Raw genomic sequence first — 18555 nt, 5'->3', positions numbered from 1 at the left:
CTTGCAAACAGGAAAACAGCTTGAAACAGCCGCGACGAGAAAGAAAGAGAGAGGAGACTGGGAACGAGACTGTCGACGTTTCGCTCTCATGGAAAGCAAACGCCTGCGGGGCTCAGAAAAGCAGTCATAATGGCTTCAGATGCGACAAATGAGAACGAGTAAGTGATAAATATTGTGAAAAAAATTGTTATAACTTGTTAATTTGTACCATCAATCGAACACATATATTTCGTTCAAGAAGTTTCCGTATGATTCCGTAGACGAACCGACTCGGTGGCAGGCGTTTCAAAGCTTCCCAAGTTGGCAAGAGAATAAAAGAAGAAAATGTTTGGTTTCGTCACTCTCGGTTGAATTTTACCATTCTCGATGAAATAAGCAAACCATAATAACAACAGCACGCAGGTTTATTTTTGTTGTAAACCTTATGTCGCTTTATAGCTGCAAAAATATGCGATTGAAAGAATTTCAAGAATTTACATTTACGTGACTAGACTAGAATTTTTCAAATTTACATTTAAATTTACGTTTCAGAATTTACATGTTTAACAGACAGTTTACCTTACTCACCATTATTATGACAAAATTATTAAGTGTGATTGATTGTCAGCAGCCCTGTTTGTGCACTGACAGCATGATGTCTACCTCATTCTTAAATGGGAAGTGTAAAAGGACATTTAGGTTTCCATTTCGGTCAGAAATCTAGATATTCTCTTGAAGAAATACTAATACTATTGATTAAAAAAAAAATGCACTCTTGATCGACGGTTGCACGATTACAGACCGAATCGGACACCACTCGCTCTTGTTATTATTCACTGGTTCCCTGCCCGTTCTTAAAAGGAATAGGTCAACAACCGTTTAATTATTCAATTCTAGATGCATGTGGAAAGCTAAATATTTATACAGCACAGAAAACCCTGGCGTAACTATTTATAAAAATCTTTCAGTGAAGCTTCTCATTAGCTTTTTTTTTTTCTCTTTTTTTTTTTCAGTACCCCATCTAAGATACTGTCGTCTTATCGTGCCCCATGCACAACGTTCTCGATAGGGCTTTTCTTTGCTGCATTCCTGATAAAACGAACCTACCGTTGTGGATGTATGACCGAATAATTTTTTTTCTCATATTGTAGTTGTGTGAAGGCTCTCAAACAGAGTAGACAATTTGATTTTGGATGTCTTGCTCCTGCAGTGAGTGTTCTGTTATATTACGTAATGTTCGTAAATATTCGTTATCATTAATAATGATAATGGTTATGAAGATTATGATAACGATGATGATTGGTTTGATGGACCACTAGAGTTATGTAGGCAAGCTTGGATTTTCAGTATTTATTACAACAAGTGGCGGCATAATCCAAATCTGTTTGGAAACCAACAATCGTTGCAAAAAGTTAAACAGTTTAGAGCGAGAAAAAAAAAAAAAAAAAACTAGCAATACGTGTCGGTATCGCCGCAACATTCCGGCAATAAGTGTAATATTTGGCTCTGGGAATTAATTTTTCTTCTCAATCGGTGGCGCTTGTGATATTTATGAGAGGTGATTCATTTTGGAAGATCATCTAATGTTTTTTCTTTTTTTTTCTTTTTTTTTTTTTTACAGTTGGTTATAATTTTCGTTCTTTCATTCCTGAAGCGACGCACCAAGTTTAAATTGGAGCTCTGGGATGGGCGTCCTGGACTACTGATGTATGTTGCCCTTGTATGAAAATAATTAACACTTATATCATTGCAACTGTAAAGATTTGAACGATATGGATCACCATGCATATGCGCATGCATGCACGCACACAAACACAAACACATGCACTCATTCGCACACGTGTACGCAGACAAAAACCTTTGCCTTGGCGTTTTGTTTCATCGGAACTCGTCTTGGCTCGCGTTTTGCGTTACAATTACTCCCTTATTATGACAAATCTTCACATTGCAAATAATTCAAATCTAGACAGGTACCCGCAAGTAAAGTAGTAAAGTTATTCCAAACCAGTCTACCTCAAATATTCAAAAGCCACAGGTTCAAAGTTGAAAACTTGTCTCCAAGACTAGTTTATTAAATGCAGAAGTGTTTTTAAATTTTCAGCAAAGGTGCTAAATTGTTTAAACTTATGACCAACTGACCTACGTTCTGGTTTTTGCAATATCAATCACCTTTATCGACAACTGTGTTCTTTTTCAGTCAGTTGCCCCCCGTCCCCCCCCCCCCTCTTCCCCTCAGTAATCTCGTAACCAGATCCCTACAGTGTAACTGTGACCTTACAACCACTTGGCCGTGGAAGGTCTAGGTACGAGACTAGTCCAATTCCTTTGGTTTGACCGTCGCTTGCCCTCTTGGCATGCTAAGTTGTTTTCTGCATAGGATGAAAACGGAAAAAAAAAAAGAAAGAACGAAAGAAAAGCAGCGGCAGTAAACTTTTCCATGGTGACAACAGATCTGCATTATTCCTTCTCAGACCGATGAACTTTCTTGGCGGTCTTAGTAACAGATGGACCATTGCTTTCACGTTTGGAGCCACAGGCAGCACTGTTCTGACCATGGCATTGGGTGGAAAAGGCAGTATCTCGATTATCCCATCTGAATCTCCCTGGGTAAAAAGTAGGTAACTGGTGCTATTATGGTCGAATTTCTTAGCTTTCTTGGCAGCAAAAACTCATTACGAGACTTTACCTGAGAAAAGCTTTGAAGATCAAAACTACAGTGAAGCATGTGAAGCGCTTACCCCAGAAATCTCTCTGCCATGCATTTCGTACATGGTGTCTTTTTATTAAAGGTCTCAGCAAACTACTCTGTGATAATGGAGTCTTAATGGCGTTCACCGATAGCCGTAAAAGAGCAAAATATTCAGTCGTTAGACTGTGATATTTTGAAAGTTTCAGAGTTTTAGACTGTTCAAGTCAATGTACTAAAATTAATGTTGGGAAGAAGAAAACTTTCTCTATAGTAACCCAACAGCCGTTTGATCTGTTTTAGAATTATGGAAATGAATTAAGATCGATTGAAATTAATTTTTAACATCTCGGTTAACCGTAACGGAGAGAAATATAGCATTATCCGTAATTTGGCCAAAATGGTAACCGTCAGCTGTAAAAAGACATCACCTCGCTGAGACCCTCGTAACTTGCCACACCCAGGCCCGTGGGCATCTGACTCAATTTTTGCTTTAGATCATCCCAAAATAAAAACTAAAGCAATATGAAGAGGCAAAACCAGGCCTAGAAACAACAACACAGACAAACAAACAAAAATCAAATAAATAAAAACAGACAATAAATCAAAGAAAGCAAGAGGAACTGAACCAAAATCATAAAAAAGCAGTTAAAATTGAAAAAAAAGGCGGTAAAAGATTTTGAAAATGTATCGGAGGTCTGCATATTATGATTTGAAATTACGATCTTTTTTTACCTTTTTTTCTTCAGTTATTGATGTTTTCTTGGCTGTCCTCCTGAACACCATATTATTCTATCCATATTTTGCCTGTCTCACAAATGAATACAAGTTACTTGGCGCTATTCTCGGTTTCCTCTATGGTGTGTTGAGGTATGTAAGACCTTAAATTGTGAATATTTTCTTTTAATTTTTTTTTTTTCTGAAGCATCTCAGCAGGCCAGAATCTTACTTCCTCGAATCTTAATCGCTTATCGCGCGCTAGTAGCTGATCCAGTTGTTTACATGAAGGACCTAAGTTGAGAAGGTTTTCTGAACCATTTGCAGGTATAATGGGGAAAAAAAAGTAAACCAGCAGAATAAAATGAATAAGCTAGAAACCAGTTTAAACGATCCGTACGTGAAAAATTTGATGCTTTTCTCCCGTAGTTTTGGGTCCGGCCTTTGGTCTTCAACCTGGGACCCTCAGTACTCAAGACCTTGAGACCACTTTTTCTTAAAGCATAAGGACTTTAAATAAGGACCGGTAAATAACACAACGCTATTTCTCCACTGTCGCTGCGAGGTTTACAGATGCGTTAGATCGTTGTGTCAGATATTATTTGCCTCATTGGAATAGATAATTCATTACCGTGCTCTCAAAATTTCTTCATGCAGGGACTTTTTGTCAATCTTGAAAAATTCTTGTGACCTTAGTCTTTACATTGAATAAATAAGTTGAAAACATGCGATTAATAGGATTATGGAGTCCTGCACTGGCTTTTTATTCTTGGACGAGATGCCTTATCAGGTCATATAACATAACCAAAGTAAAGCGCGCGCTCTAATTGGTCAATTGAGCGTCCCCCATTTGCCCGTGGGTGTACGCTGCTGACGTGAGCAAATGCAAACACTATTTTTCCGCGCGCGCTTCTTTTTTCTGGTCACGTAAGATTAGTAAAATAAAAGGGAACTCTTTAGCTACAATGCATCAATGTTATGTTATAAAACAAATGGTAAACACCACAGCGTACACTATTGAGTTATGGATGCGCTTGGGAGGTTTGCTAAGCACTCAAGAAGCTAGAGTCACTCTCGGCTATCGCCTCGAGCGACTCTTACGCTTCTTTCGTGCTTAGCAACCTCCCGCGTGCATCCATAACTCAGTAGTGTACGCTGTGGTGTTTACCATTTGTTAAATTTAACCTCTCGTCCTTTCACGGTTTGTCGGAAAGGCCAGATCAATGATACTTAATTCATTGACCTCCACTGACTTCTTTCAGATTTTCTTTTCAACTTGCGACACAGATACGTTGCTACGTTGCGTTTAAGGTAGAGACTTTTAAAGCTTATAGTTTAGATGATTATAAAAGCTTGTGTTAAGTTACATGTTTCTTTGCTTTGTTAATTTGTTTTGTCTCTGTTTTTATTTTTGTTATCATTTTTATTATTATTGTTATTATTATTGTTATTATTATTATTATTATTATTATTATCATTGCTTGTTTTTTTGTGCGTTTTCTTTTTCGGTTAAGGTTGAATAATGAAAGTGTGTTTGACATGTTTTCCTCTGAAGAAGAAAAATCAGTATAGCGGTCAGATAGCTACCCTCGGATGTTCAAATGAAGTTACTTTTTCAAGACATGATACTGTAATACGTATTGATCGTATAAATTTCCCACCTAAACGATCAGAAAGAGCGACTGTCATATATTAAATAAACAATTCATCGACTTATCAATTTTCCTCTTTGTCTCTCTGTCTCTCTGTTTCTGTCTCTGACTGTCTCTCTTCGGCGCAGTTAAAGGACAAAAAGCGAACGAACGAATGTTATGATGAATGCCAATATATCATGGGTTTCCGGCTCAAAAGCAACCACATCTAAAAGTAATCATGTGTTGTTTTTCCTTTTAGGAAATAGGATCCATCGCACTGACTTACATTATTTCCCATCTGCCGACCACCATGTGCCTTAGTTTTATTACAGTGAGATTTGCTTTCCTTGTGATAAGAAGAGTTAAGAATGTATGGTCTAAACGTTCTACGGAGTCAGCTGTAAGTTGGATTTTCTGACATGTTTTGTTTTTTTGGAACAAATTCAAAACATATACAACAAATATAGTTAGTATATCCTTGTGCAATTTACACATACAGATCGTGATCGAATGCGTTGTGCAAACTATTTGACAGATTGAAAATGAACAAATTAGACACAGACAACACAAATCCAGTAAGTAGCAAGGTGGAGGGTTCAACCTGGACCACCAAGTTACAATTACGACACACTGGCTCCACAAATGTGTGAAAGTGATGGATATGTCAATGACCGACTACAGTTCTAAAACATCCCCAGCTCAGTTAAGTACTGACAGTAAAGCATGATGGAATTCAAAGGAAGGGGTTAAAAAGGGTTTTTAAGGCGTTTTACGATCAAAACGCAAAAGAAAATGTTAGAACACCATGAGATCCAAGATATATTTAAGATTCTATGAACAAACATGCAAAAGTGGCTTCACGAGGATATAACTAAAGCATTGAGGTAACGGTATCTATTTTTATTACGTCCCTCGAATGTTTTTCTCTAGGGAAACGACCCTTCCTCCCGCTCACTGGCTCATGATTCTGACGTTGTTCACGTGAAGTTCATTTTAGGCCAAAAACCTCAAATGTAAGATATCCTTTAACTTTTATTATAAGTTGGTCCTCTGAAAAGACTCCGTGTTTATGTTAGTGTCCTTGCCCTTGCCCTTGCCCTGACCCTTGCCATTTTCCCTCCAAGTCCTCGTCCTCGCCCTTACTGTTGTCATCGAGAGTGTTAGATCAGGAAAATGTGTCAGCATTAACCTCAGCATTATCGTTTGCTTAATCCGTTTAGATACCCAGACAAAGCAGAGTGGTACTGGAAGATTCTCCACTTTTTTTACATGCCAAGGGCAGGTGTGTATATGGTATTATGTTACAACATAAACGATGTTGGTATATTTAGATTGATTTATTAGCATTTACTTCATGATTTTCCATCATTTTTAGAACCTTTTTGTTATCTATTTATTCATTTGTTTCTTTGATATCATTTTTAATAACGGGCTCAGTGCTATACGAATGGATTGGACTAATGAAATGGAAAACTTCTATGATTTCAGATTTCAAGTTCTCCACTCAGTTCATATCAACAGTCTTTCTCATCGGGATAGCTGTTTTCGAAGTTAGTACTCAGTGTATAAGTAGATGTCTTGTCTACCGATTTAGAGATAATAATCATCAAACTTTATTAACACTCAAAGCAATTAATTATTCACAAGTTAAAAATAAAGAAACCACCGAATGGTAGTTCCGATTTCAATTAAAATCCTATTTACAATCTAATCCTTTTCATTATCATCAATATTACTATTGTCCATGCTAAAATAAAAAAGCGTTTTTATTCTTCAAGAGATAAAATTACACTAGCTAGCCCTAAAATATAATCATAATAATTTAATAAATTCACATAAAAGGTAAAAACAAAAAAAAGTATATATAAAACATGGTAAAATTCATAAAACTACGTTGGGCAGGCGGTAGCGTTGTCGAGCGAGAAGTCCAAGTCAATGATATCGAGGGTTCTTCTGATGGACCGTCGAGATTGATGTTTTCATTCTCTGCAGGTATTTCGACTTTGTCTTTGGCGAGGATTAAGTTTATAACAGACACGTCATGTGTATTTTTCTTAAAGGAAAACATTTTCCATGAAATGATTCTTACACAATTTATTACTCTATGTTCCATGTAGGTCTCACTGACATTTCTCATACAGTGGGGAGATCAGTCTAACGTTTTTGTTACCTATTTTGGCATTGATGTACAAGTACTGAGAGGTGACGTATTACCTGTAAAAATAATAATCTACCTGCTTCCTTAACTCTCTCAGCCTTGAAAAACTTGATGGTGTGAAACACAATCTTTCATCAATGGTTTAGTCACCCAGTCCATAAGTCGATGAATCAAAACTTTCTCAAAACTGCTGAATATATTATAATCTGCGGAAACTGCTCCATAAAAATTAGTCGTATAACCAATGTTTATTATCATATTCTGTATAGGACGCACTGCATTCTGATAGGCCATATTTCCCCGAGATTTCATGGAAACTGTTACCGCCTGTGACCATTTTCATCAGAATACCTCGCAAAAAAAAAAAAGAAATCTCGAAAGGAGATCGTCCATCTCCTTAGAATGGTAAATCGATGTAAATCGCACTGAGAAGATTGTGAAGTTGAAGATTTTCCGAGAGAAGGTCGCTTTTATAGTAAGCCTTAATCATTAAAAATGTGAGACTTCTCTCACGACTTGCCTATACAAAGTGAGGAGATCCAGAGAATGCAATTTTGATGTCGGTCGCATCGTAAACGTCAGCTCCAGTATCAGGGGCTATTTTAGCCTTTTCCCGGCGCCTGTTTAGCCTGTTCCCGGCGCTCAGTCGGTGAAACGTCTCGTGACTGTTTACGGCGCCATATTTGCAGTGGTGTGAAAAATAAGGAAGATTTTGTTCAAGATCGTTACGTGACCCAACCGAAGTCCCCCGCGTTGTTTTCGCTCCACCGCCATGCCCACAATAATTGCACCGTTTACTAAAGCACTGTTCACTTTTACTCTGTCTTACCACCTAATTGCTTCCTTGGAACATGTTAAGGTTGCTTTTTAATTTTCTGTTTGCAAGATTTATTTCTACATAATGTTGATTTCAGGTTGTCTTTACGGATCGTATATTTTCGCTGCTCTGATATATGTTATAACAACTCTTCATTTCATGAAGTGCCACAGGTACGTGTGACTAACTTACCACATGTATTCGTTCTACCATGAATGGCTAACCAGGACGTTTTATGAGTTTATGGCGCAGTGGTGAGAGCATCCGTCTCCCACCGTTTTGACCGGGAACAATTCCCGTACCTTGCGTTACATGTTTTGAAGGTTAATTTTTCTCCGAGTTCTTCGGTTTCCCTCCAAGGCTTCAGGTTTTCCTCCCTTCGCTAGAAACAGTGGACAAGATAAACCACTACGTGGAATTTCCACAACTAAATTTCTACTCGATCTCGATGTCTCGTCTCCCAGTTGGCTTAATTGGTTAGAGCGCTGGACTTTTGTGCGAGAGGTCGAGGTCGATGGTTAGAGCCCCGGCCGGACCAACACTCAAGGTCTTAAAATAACTGAGGAGAATGCGGGGAAGGAAGTCTGAGGATTTTTGGGGAATCACATGGTTTCCAGGCGGAACAGAGGGGGATCAGTCGTCGTTAACAGAATATGAAGGGGGAATATGGATGATTGACAGCCAATGATACGCTAATGAGAAGGGGGAGGTCATAAATTAAATGATAAAACATGGAATATTGCGATACAAACAAAACCCTGTGACCCCCCCCCCCTCCCCCACCACCACCACCACCACCACAGGGCGATAAATACGTTAAAGAAAAATGAAAGTGTGATTTCTTGAGCGTTTCTTATCTCTTGCTGTGGAAGTCTTTTCTTGCTAACTAATTTTAAGGCATTTGTTGAACTCGAACTGAAAGGTTATTGTGGCGTCTATTGTAATTCTCTCTCACAGGGACCACGTGCTTCAGCTTTACCGAGGAGATAGACGCCTAATGCAGAACATTTGCCTTTCACCAGCCTCTTTTGTGGTATGGCAAGAAATTTGCTTGTAACGCTTATTAAAATGGAAGAGGAAATGACAAATCTTTAGTTACATGAAGGTCAAGATAATTTGAAAGACCGGAAAGCTCTCACACTCCTCCTTAAATTTGAGATTTAGCTCCTTGAATGACCTAATAATTGTTGAATAACTATAACAGTCAAAACAAGTCACGGTCACCTTCACCTTCACCTTCACGTTCACATTCGCCTTCCCCTTCACCTTCACCTTCGCCTTCACCTTCACTTTCTCTTTCACCTTCACCTTCACCTTCCCCTTCGCCTTCCCCTTCACCTTCACCTTCACGGTCACGGCCGCGTTCAGTCATGATGGTCACGATCAATGTTACCGTCACGATCACGATCATGATAACGATGACTATTAAAAGGAGGTCACGTACATTTTGCCTTACTGCTGGTTCTTTTGTCTTGAAGGGAAGAGGTCTGAGTTATACTGGATACCAAGTCGCCTATGCCGTGATTGGTAGGTATGGAATTTTCAACCTGAAATAATCTGAGAGCTTTTAGTATTTGTTGCGTGCACGAACTTAATTAAAGGGATATGCAAAAGCTATAATTCCAATGATTTATTTTTATTGTCAATTATACAGAACCATTCAAAAAAGCATATCAGGCGCGAACCTATATTGTAGCAAAATACGAGTTTTTTTTCCCGTTTTTACGTAGTGTTCGCTAATTACGAGTTGGAATGAATGAAGGGTTTGCATAATTTTTCGCGAATGTACTTCTCAGGCTATGCATTCTCCAAATGATGATATTTTCGTATCTCTTCTTTTGGTTTATCCAATTTTTCGCTTGTTTCTCTTTGCAGGTTTCGTCGTGTTGTCAAATCTGGGCTTTCTTTTGATTCTCATACCAAGTGTTGATCAGACAATACGCAATTTGATTTGGAAATGGACAAAGGGACTTGTGTAAGTCGATTAATAACTTAAATAGGCTGTTTAATTATTTTCTATCGGGTATTTAATTCGTTTTCGCTTGTTTTAATTTCTTTTTCTTTTTTTTTTTTTCAGGCCATCGATAGTGCTGACCGTCATTTTACGACTGTTCCAGCGCTTTCTCTTATCTCAATATGTTTTTCGTGACAGAGAATACCCGAATTTCTCGGTCGTGATTGATAACCGGTAACTTAAAAAAGACAGTTTTTATATGTATTTTTAGTATAATTTCAGAGCTGAGCAAAGAGTTTCCAGCAATCTGATTGGTCGAGCGGTTCCTTATATGACGCTATATAAACCGCTTCACGCGGTTTATATAAACTGTTCAAATAAAATGTTAATAAATGTTACTAAAATGTTAGGATTTTAGAAATTTCTCTGTTGTTCAGCTCTGAAACTATACTAAAACAATTATTCGCCTCAAGTTCGGTGAATACTGTCGAATAATCCCTTCGACTTCGTCTCGGGGACTATTCGACGATATTCACCTCGCGTTCGGCGAATAATTGGTAAATATAAGTATGGGGGCTTTGCTGCTTGCGCTTCACGCGCTGCGAGTTCCGCTAAAATAACCTGAACTGCGCACGCACTTAGATTGCCTCATGACACACAAATGAATTACATGTGCGCTTAACTTCTTGAAAATGGGCCACGTTTACTTCTCAATACTGTTTCTCTCAGAATAAGGAGCTGTTCACCATCTCTTTGTTTTACCTTTTTTTTTTCTTTTTGTTCTCTTTTTGGAAACACTTTTCAGGCGACTGTTCTCTATCATGTCCTATGCGTTTGTTTTCCTCAACACCATTGTTGGAGTCGTGTCAGGTCTTCTCCGCATAGCTAAAGCTATGATGCTCGGGCTTTTCTTCTTCTCGCGTCTCGACCGAACTGTTTTCATGCCAGGATTTCAGACATGGGACAAAGGTGAGCCCTCCGAACAAAATTTAAAAAACGCGCTCATAGTCATTTCATTCCTCATTTTAACGAGTTTGAGCGAAAACTGCCAGTCGTGTTTATTCTCCTAACCTATCACCCGCCATTTAGTGCTTACCGCTGTGCGGTAATTCTACCGAAAGGTTGAAATATTGGCCAACTCCTCGTTGCTTCTCAGGCCCTTTTATTTTTGGTTTTTTTTTGTCTTTTGTTTTTTTTGTTTTTTTTTTTTTGCTGTTGATTGTCTCAAATTGCCGAAGCATTTGAACAACAACTCATTTTTTCGCTTGGGAGGAGGGGGTCGGAAGATTTTGGTTGTGTCACTCTGAATAAAAATTTACCCCCCCCCCCCTCATAAGGCTCTGTAGACTGTAATATCCTAATGACTCCCCCCCCCCCCCTCACCACCTCTTGGCAGTCATTTTTCTACAATCTCTAGGTCTTTTTTAAACTCTGTAAGAGACTGATCCCACTGAAAGCCATGCTATCACCCCCTTAAACCGCTTCCCTCACACCGCGGCGATAAATAATGGTCTCTTGGCAAAAAAAAAAAAATACTTCAGCAGTAAAAGCTACAACAAAAACAATGCTAACAATAACACAGACTCTATTTGAATCCGCATCTTGCTCTCTTATTAATCCTTTAACTTAAAAAACAGGTTTTGTGGCGTATCTTGGATTTCTTCATGTGTTGGTGGCCCACAGACATCCCGTTGTGTTAATGTTCTGCCAAGTGCTTATTGAAAGCAACAAGGTGACAACTTCGGAGGAGAAACGTAAGTAACTTAATTAAAAAATAAGATATTATTATGTCTCAGAAGAACAGAGCGGGACTCTAAAATTTCAAGGAAATTTCGTCCTCAGAAGTCGGCTATTGGTTAATAAGTAGGTCAATGGCCCGGTCAGTAAGTCAATCAGTTCGTCAGTCGGTCAGTAGATAAGTTCGTCAGTTAGTCAGTCAGCCAGTAAGTCGGTCAGTCAGCCAGTAAGTCGGTCAGTCAGCCAGTAAGTCGGTCAGTCAGTCAGTCAGTCGGTCAGTCAGCCAGTCAGTCAGTCAGTCAGTCATCAGTCACTCAGTAAGCTCGTCAGTTAGTCATTCAGTCAGCCAGTAAGTTCGTCGGTCAGTCAGTCAATCAGTCAGCCAGTCAGTCAGTCAGTCAGTCAGTAAGTTCGTCAGTTAGTCAGTCAGTTAGTCAGTCAGTTAGTCAGTCAGTCGGTCAGTCAGAGAGTTCGTCACTCACTCAGTCAATCAGTCAGTCAATAAGCTCTTCAGTCAGTCGTGTCAGTCAGTCACTCACTCACTCAGTCACTCAGTCACTCTGCCGATAATTAATGAGTTGATCTGTCAGTCCGTCAGTTATTGAGTCTTCCTTTCTGTTTATCTGTCTGCTAGTCCGACTTATTGACTCTCACCCTTGAGAGTCATTTATTATGTTTTCCGTTACCGGTGGACTATTTAATTACTCAGGTGATTATAGAAATGAGCAAAGGAATGTTAAATTTTCTTTGTCATTGTCACGCGTTAGTGAACAACTGGGCGCACTGATCACGTCCGCTCGCACGTCATTCCAAACTTTGTGGCATGTTTGGTATTCTTCGGATTCTTCGGAATGGCATTTTCTTTCATTAAATTAATTTCCTCTCCAGACACATCGACAAAGCGCGAGGCGGCCATTTTTAAAATTGTGTTTGGTATTCTTCGGATTCTTCGGAATGGCATTTTCTTTCATTAAATTAATTTCCTCTCCAGACACATCGACAAAGCGCGAGGCGGCCATTTTTAAAATTGTGTCCTCCCGCTATAATCACCTCGCCGGAGGTGATTATAGCGGAATATAACGCCATTCTAGGCCAATAAGAGCGCGAGAATTTCTATAATCATCTGAGTAATTATACTAATAACAATTATTCGCCGTTGGCAAAATGAATATTATTCAACAATGCTCGCCGAAGCTGAGGCGAGTAACTGTTTTTATTAATTATCATAATTGCTGAGGTGCTTTCGAGTTATATTTTAAATTTTGTAAATGAAAAAAAAAAAAAAAAGCATTGTGCATATCCTGTTACGATTGTATTGGTTACTTGTATCTACATAGGTAAGCAGCTGTGGCAGGTTTATTTAATTCAATCAGCATAAAGTTAATATCTCTCTTCTAAAAAGTGTTCCGCCTAACTAACACCCTTTGTCCTTTTGGAATTTTCTTCCATCTCGTTCTTCACTTCCTCGGAAACATTGTTAAAACGCGAGGCAGCCAACATGAAATTTAACGTCCCTGTTTTAATCACCTCCTGCGAAGTAATTATAGCGACCAATCAGAACGCGTGCATCTCTGTAATCCCATGAGAAATTATACTAATAACTAACAATTGCTATATTTAACTAAATAACTCAAAAATCTCTCCATCACAGAGCATTCCAACCACTCTGCGCAGCCACACAATGCTGGGGAGCCAGAACAAGTCACTGGTATGTCATTTGATGAATATAAATTAGCCGCACGGGACAGTGCCTGAGCTCCGGCTCTGAGGGAGTCCACGCAGTTTGGACTTACTCAAATACACTTTAATAGTGGCGTTTACTTACAGAGTGTCTTTGTAACTTTAAAAACAGGATTTACACGCGAAATTCGCCATCCACGCGTGTCACAGAAGGCTGTCAATCGCTGGCTTCTAGCTGTTACTCTTCTCCGTAATCCTTCACTAACACAGCATCGTCGCCAGTCCTTTTCGGTACCCACTGGACAGAGTGAGATCGATACGTCTTCGGTATCAGTTTTAGTCGATGCTATGGTCTAACCGTCGCGTTTAGTCCATAATACATGGACACTTGAAGGATTAAATGAAGGGCATTTTAAGTAGCCAAATGTTGTAAGGTATATAGCTGTTTCGAGAAAGGTTGTCGGAATAAACGGTGATAGAATAAAGACTGAGATAGTGTTCCCTAGCAAGTGATAAATCACAGAAGTCAAGAAGTAACATTCTCTGGATAAAGTCTAACAGCCCTTAGACAAGTACCGTCACTGTTGTATTATGTGCTATGTTTATGCAATAAAAACGAATGTTTCGTTATGGTACTGGTAATTTTACAATCTAGGGAAAAATAGAGGGAAATGGAGCTTTATTTGGTTTTTCTTAACTTGGTCTATCATTACTTTGGAAACTTACAAAATTGGTCTACGATTCTAAGACTGAGTGAGGCCAATCTTCGCCAGGCAGTTATTTAATTAATCAAAGTGAAAAGGACCCTCCGGACCTAAAATTGGAGAATCCAGTTTACGATTTTAACTCTACATTGATAAATTCATGTCCCGGAGGTAATCATTTTGTAAATGTGAGGGCACAGCCATGTTAGGTGGATTTGAAGCATTGTACCCTGCAGAAATATCAATGTTTACAGAAATTGATTCACATTCGCCTAAAAGCCGCCCTGTGCATTGAGATGGATAAGTAACGGGCGAAAGAATTTTTGCTTAAGGCGAAGGATGAGCTGAAAGAGGAGTTGACCAGCGCCACCAACTAGGACGATGGCGGGAAAATTTGCAGACACTGTCGAGTCACGTGACTTGTGAGAAGAGAAAAAATTCTGTGTGCAACGGCGGAGAGAAGGTCTTGGGAATTAACGTATTAACTACTTCGCGGCTTTTGCGCGAATAGGAATAATTTACTGTTTCAGAAGGGCAGCGAAGAGAGCCTCGCGGCAAAAATGAATTTAAAAAGCTGGTTTTACCGGATCCAAGAGAATGTAAACTGTTTATATGTTTCTGCGGGGCCATCTCCCTCCCCCCTCACCCCCTCCCCCTTCAACCCCCCCCCCCCAACTTTCTTAAGGGGGCATTCTGGTCAAAAAATCCAAAAATTCCCAAAGAAGTGTAAAATTTATGTTATGCCCCTAAAGATCACTTAAGTTTATCTATTTTTAGGATATAATATTCTTTTACCCAACAAAGAACGCTTTTATCAAAAAAAATCCACATAAAGAGAGGTCTCTATTATTTTGCGTTTCCGTTACCATGGCAACGAAAGCGAAACCAATCAGAATTTCAGCTAAATTTACAATAGAAAAACAAAAAATCTGCTGAATTGAGTCTGTGGGATCCAGAAGTCCTAGATCCACGTCCCTGGATCTAAATTTTCCGATTAGAGCCTGGCTACTAAGCTCAAAGAGTCAACTCGTGTTGCTTCATAACATCGCTTCGTGTCGCCATTGTTTATATTTCGTATACACCCAAAATATCATTGTTATAATGCCTAAATATGGTTCAAAACAGTCGACTATTCAGAAGAATAAGTAAAGGAAGAAAAAATGCTTCAGGGGAGTTAAAAAACAAACTGTTTTGAGGGCAAAAACGCGTGATCAGACTGCAACCGTTGCTATCACATTTGTTGGCGAAGAGGATGTTGTAAGTGAAAGAATTCCTCCACCCAAAACTCCAGCTTCTTCGCGGAAACTAGGTGCCCAAGAACAAGAATCATCTGATTCCGAGAGTTATGAATTTTAGGAAAAAGTAAAAGGCTATCCGCTTGTTTCTATGGACAGTTTGTTGAAGTTTGTTCGAAGGATTCACTCGCGTGGACCAAGTGCTTCAGGTGTGTTATATCTTTTTTTTAATTTTTCTTTATTTGCGAGCACATAATGTTTGTCTGTGGCTATACTATAGTGTCTTACATATAATTATTTTATTTTAGGCAATGTTAAGCTCATTGAGAGAGGCATTGAGAGATTTGGTATCAGCAGCTCTTTGTTTGCTAAGTGCCATGAGTGTGGCATGTAGGAAGTTATGGCTACAGGAGAGCATGATGGTGATCAAGAGACCCCGAGAACCATCCAGGGTAAAGATATCAATAGACGAGTAGTTTATACTGCTTTTGAGATGGGAATTGGTAGAGAAGGGGTGGCTAAGCAATGTGAAATCTTAAACATGCCATTCAGCATTTCCATAGACACTTGGTATAGCCATGAGGAGGTTCTTCATGCTGCACACGACAAAGTCACCAAGGGGCAGCTTAAAGCCAATGATAATGAAGTAAAACAAGTCGCAATAGATAGAAGAACCTCAAAAAATGATAACAGTTCTCTTGTTGATATCCCTGTCACCTTTGATTGCACTTGGTCAGAGAGGGGTTTTACTGCTAATCATTGTGCTGGCTTAGCCTGCAAAGACAAGCCTCATCATTTGGATGCTGTCTTCAAAGAGCCATTGCTAAAGATTTATGAAAGATTGAGTGAGTCAGCATTGTTGCAAAGGTGTTTGCCTGGCTACACATAATGCTAACGAATGTATCAATTCTCTTGTCTGGAAAGTGTCCAAAGCACAAGTGGCATGGATCAAAGAGAATAGTGATGGTGGCAAATGCTGCTGCCCTTCATTTTAGTTGTGGCACAACTAAGAAACACAATGTTATGAGGGAAGCAGGGCTTGTTGTGGGACACCATACCAACAGAGCTAGTGAAAGAAGAGACTCAGGAAGAGTAAAACAGGCTGTGGCAAGAGTGCAAGAAAAGCACAGGAAATATAGGCTTGCAAGGAAACAAGCAAAAGCGAAAGAAGAAGAACTCCGAGTCAAGAGAGAAGGAATGACATATGAAGCAGGCAGTTTTAATGACATTGCTACTCTCAGAGAGCCTCAAAAGAAAGAAAGGAAGAAGTAGAGACAGTTAGGATAGGTGTGAGCAGTGTATCAATGTAAATTTGTGAGTTTATGTAAGTCAAGGGGCTCTAAGTAGCATCTAACTGTATTGGTCATTTTTAACTTGCATTTCTCAAATTATGGAAATTTTGTTGTTTTCGTTCTTGCCCCTTAAATATCTTAAGAGCAGTTCAACATATTTTCACCATATTTTGCACAGTTATAATAGATATTATGGTTAACAAATTAATCGAGCCTTTTTTGAAAATTCCACAGAAGAGAGAAAACAGAAATTACAGTCTGATAAATATTCTCTGTCGACAAATGGTTGCCATGGTAACTACAGTTGGCAAAACCCCAAAAGGCTCAATTACTTTGTAGAGTGTGTTGTGTAAGTGCTTTGTACTAAGTTACAGCTCTATAGCTCTTTTAGAACACAAGAATTTCAAGGAGAAGCTAGAACAAGTAAAAAATTGTCTCCGGAATTCATTAGTTAATAATTAACTTCATTAAAGATTCTGGTGTCTATTGATCATTTTGTCTTACTTATTAGTCATTGATTAATGCATGTGCCAAGTTTTGACTGTTTTCTCTCAATTGTAAATTTTTTATGCATTATTTTATATGCAAGTGAATTTGCCCCAAAATGTAACCAGAATGCCCCCTTAAGAAAAACACGCAATGAGTGCTTGAAAATGTACGGTATAGCATTAGAGAGTGACTAGTTTTTCAGGATTTTCTGGGAGAGAGTGCCCCCTCAATTCCCGACTGAAATGGGCCGAAAGATCATCAAGCTCCCAAGGCTGTACTATGCATAGTGCCCCCTCAGTTCAAAATGGGGTACCGCGGGCCTGTGTAGTGGTAAAACACAGCGTGAATGTTCACACATCTGACGGATGGGTATTCTAGTGGTACTCGGTGTGATTTCTCACCGGCGGGACACCGGCCACTATATATCCGACACGGTCCGTTCTTTGACGCTCAGGAATATAATATCCAAGTGTAACAAGAAAACGTACACTTGAAGTTGAAGTTAGGCGTCCTCAAGCGCCATGCCAGCTACAGGAAAGCACTTTGGGAAAGAAACATATCGCTTACATGATTTTAACGGTCAGTTTACACGGGCGATCATTCACTAATGATTTATGACTCAAGAAGCTAGAGTCGCTCTCGGCTATCGCCTCGAGCGACTCTTACCCTTCTTTCGTGCTTAGCAACCTCCCGCGTGCATCCATAACTCGATAGTGTACGCTGTGGTGTTTACCATTTGTTAATACGTGCATCAGTGGAGTATTAAATTGACTGAGACTGTCGGCAATTTGGAAAGCGTCACGCATGACAACAACTTTAGTTAAATACCGTCCCGCAGTCAATTTATCACGTCGAGTTTGAAATATGCAAATCAGTTTTAAGAATAAAGAAGCAAATTTCAAGAAACTTACTTCAAATGAGTGAGGCACCAGGCAAACAAGCTTAGCCCGTGCTATTGGAATTGTGGGAACCTTCTCTCCAACAACAGACCCGTGGAAGCGATGTTACATCACGTGTCGCTTGGCAACGAATCGGAACGTGACTATGGCGATACATTCAAAAGACAAAACTCGACATGACTTACTTACGTGTACCAGTTCATTACAACCAAGAACCTTTCATGTTAACAAAAGAGATTTACTGATTGCTGAACAATTGTGGCTTTGTTGGTGTTTTTTCGTAGTGGCTGCTTAGCAGTGTCTGATATATCAATATATATATATATAAATTGCTTTATTATTTAAAAGATGTATTTATTTTTTAATATATTTAGATAAATTTATATATATTATTATTTATTGTTACTATACTACTCACTCAGACAGTATCAGTGTGATGAAAAGTTCGCCGAGTGGCGCAATGTTGCTTCGCCAATCTAACACTTAGCGGTGGCGATATCTTACCGACGCAAACGATATATCGCTAAGCTCCAACGATATTTCGCTTAGTGCTAACGAGATGTCTTTAGACGGC

General features: G+C 39.1%; 2 protein-coding genes and 1 long non-coding RNA gene across 3 annotated transcripts in view; all 3 read left to right on the top strand.

Annotated features, from left to right (window-relative positions):
* Positions 1 to 18555, top strand: part of LOC111346825 (uncharacterized) — a 551029-nt gene that overhangs the window by 130850 nt on the left and 401624 nt on the right.
* Positions 4 to 13992, top strand: LOC111342137 (stimulated by retinoic acid gene 6 protein-like). The gene is made up of 20 exons (XM_088749007.1): positions 4 to 158; positions 1131 to 1188; positions 1601 to 1686; positions 2451 to 2593; positions 3415 to 3535; positions 4645 to 4693; positions 5276 to 5416; positions 5947 to 6029; positions 6237 to 6298; positions 6505 to 6566; positions 7134 to 7218; positions 8089 to 8164; positions 8949 to 9024; positions 9470 to 9518; positions 9867 to 9966; positions 10069 to 10179; positions 10751 to 10914; positions 11583 to 11699; positions 13334 to 13390; positions 13535 to 13992. Exons 1-20 carry the CDS (start codon positions 130 to 132, stop codon positions 13717 to 13719), a joined length of 1854 nt encoding a protein of 617 aa, XP_088605133.1. The 5' UTR covers positions 4 to 129; the 3' UTR covers positions 13720 to 13992.
* On the top strand, positions 14818 to 17083 carry LOC148737175 (uncharacterized). The gene is made up of 2 exons (XR_015996738.1): positions 14818 to 15510; positions 15610 to 17083. It is a non-coding gene; the product is annotated as an uncharacterized LOC148737175 (long non-coding RNA).

The sequence above is a fragment of the Stylophora pistillata genome, chromosome 2 (assembly GCF_964205215.1).
Source record: "Stylophora pistillata chromosome 2, jaStyPist1.2, whole genome shotgun sequence".
Lineage (NCBI taxonomy): Eukaryota > Metazoa > Cnidaria > Anthozoa > Scleractinia > Pocilloporidae > Stylophora > Stylophora pistillata.
The sequence above is the reverse complement of the archived record's forward strand: the minus strand, read 5'-3'. Positions and strand labels throughout refer to the sequence as shown.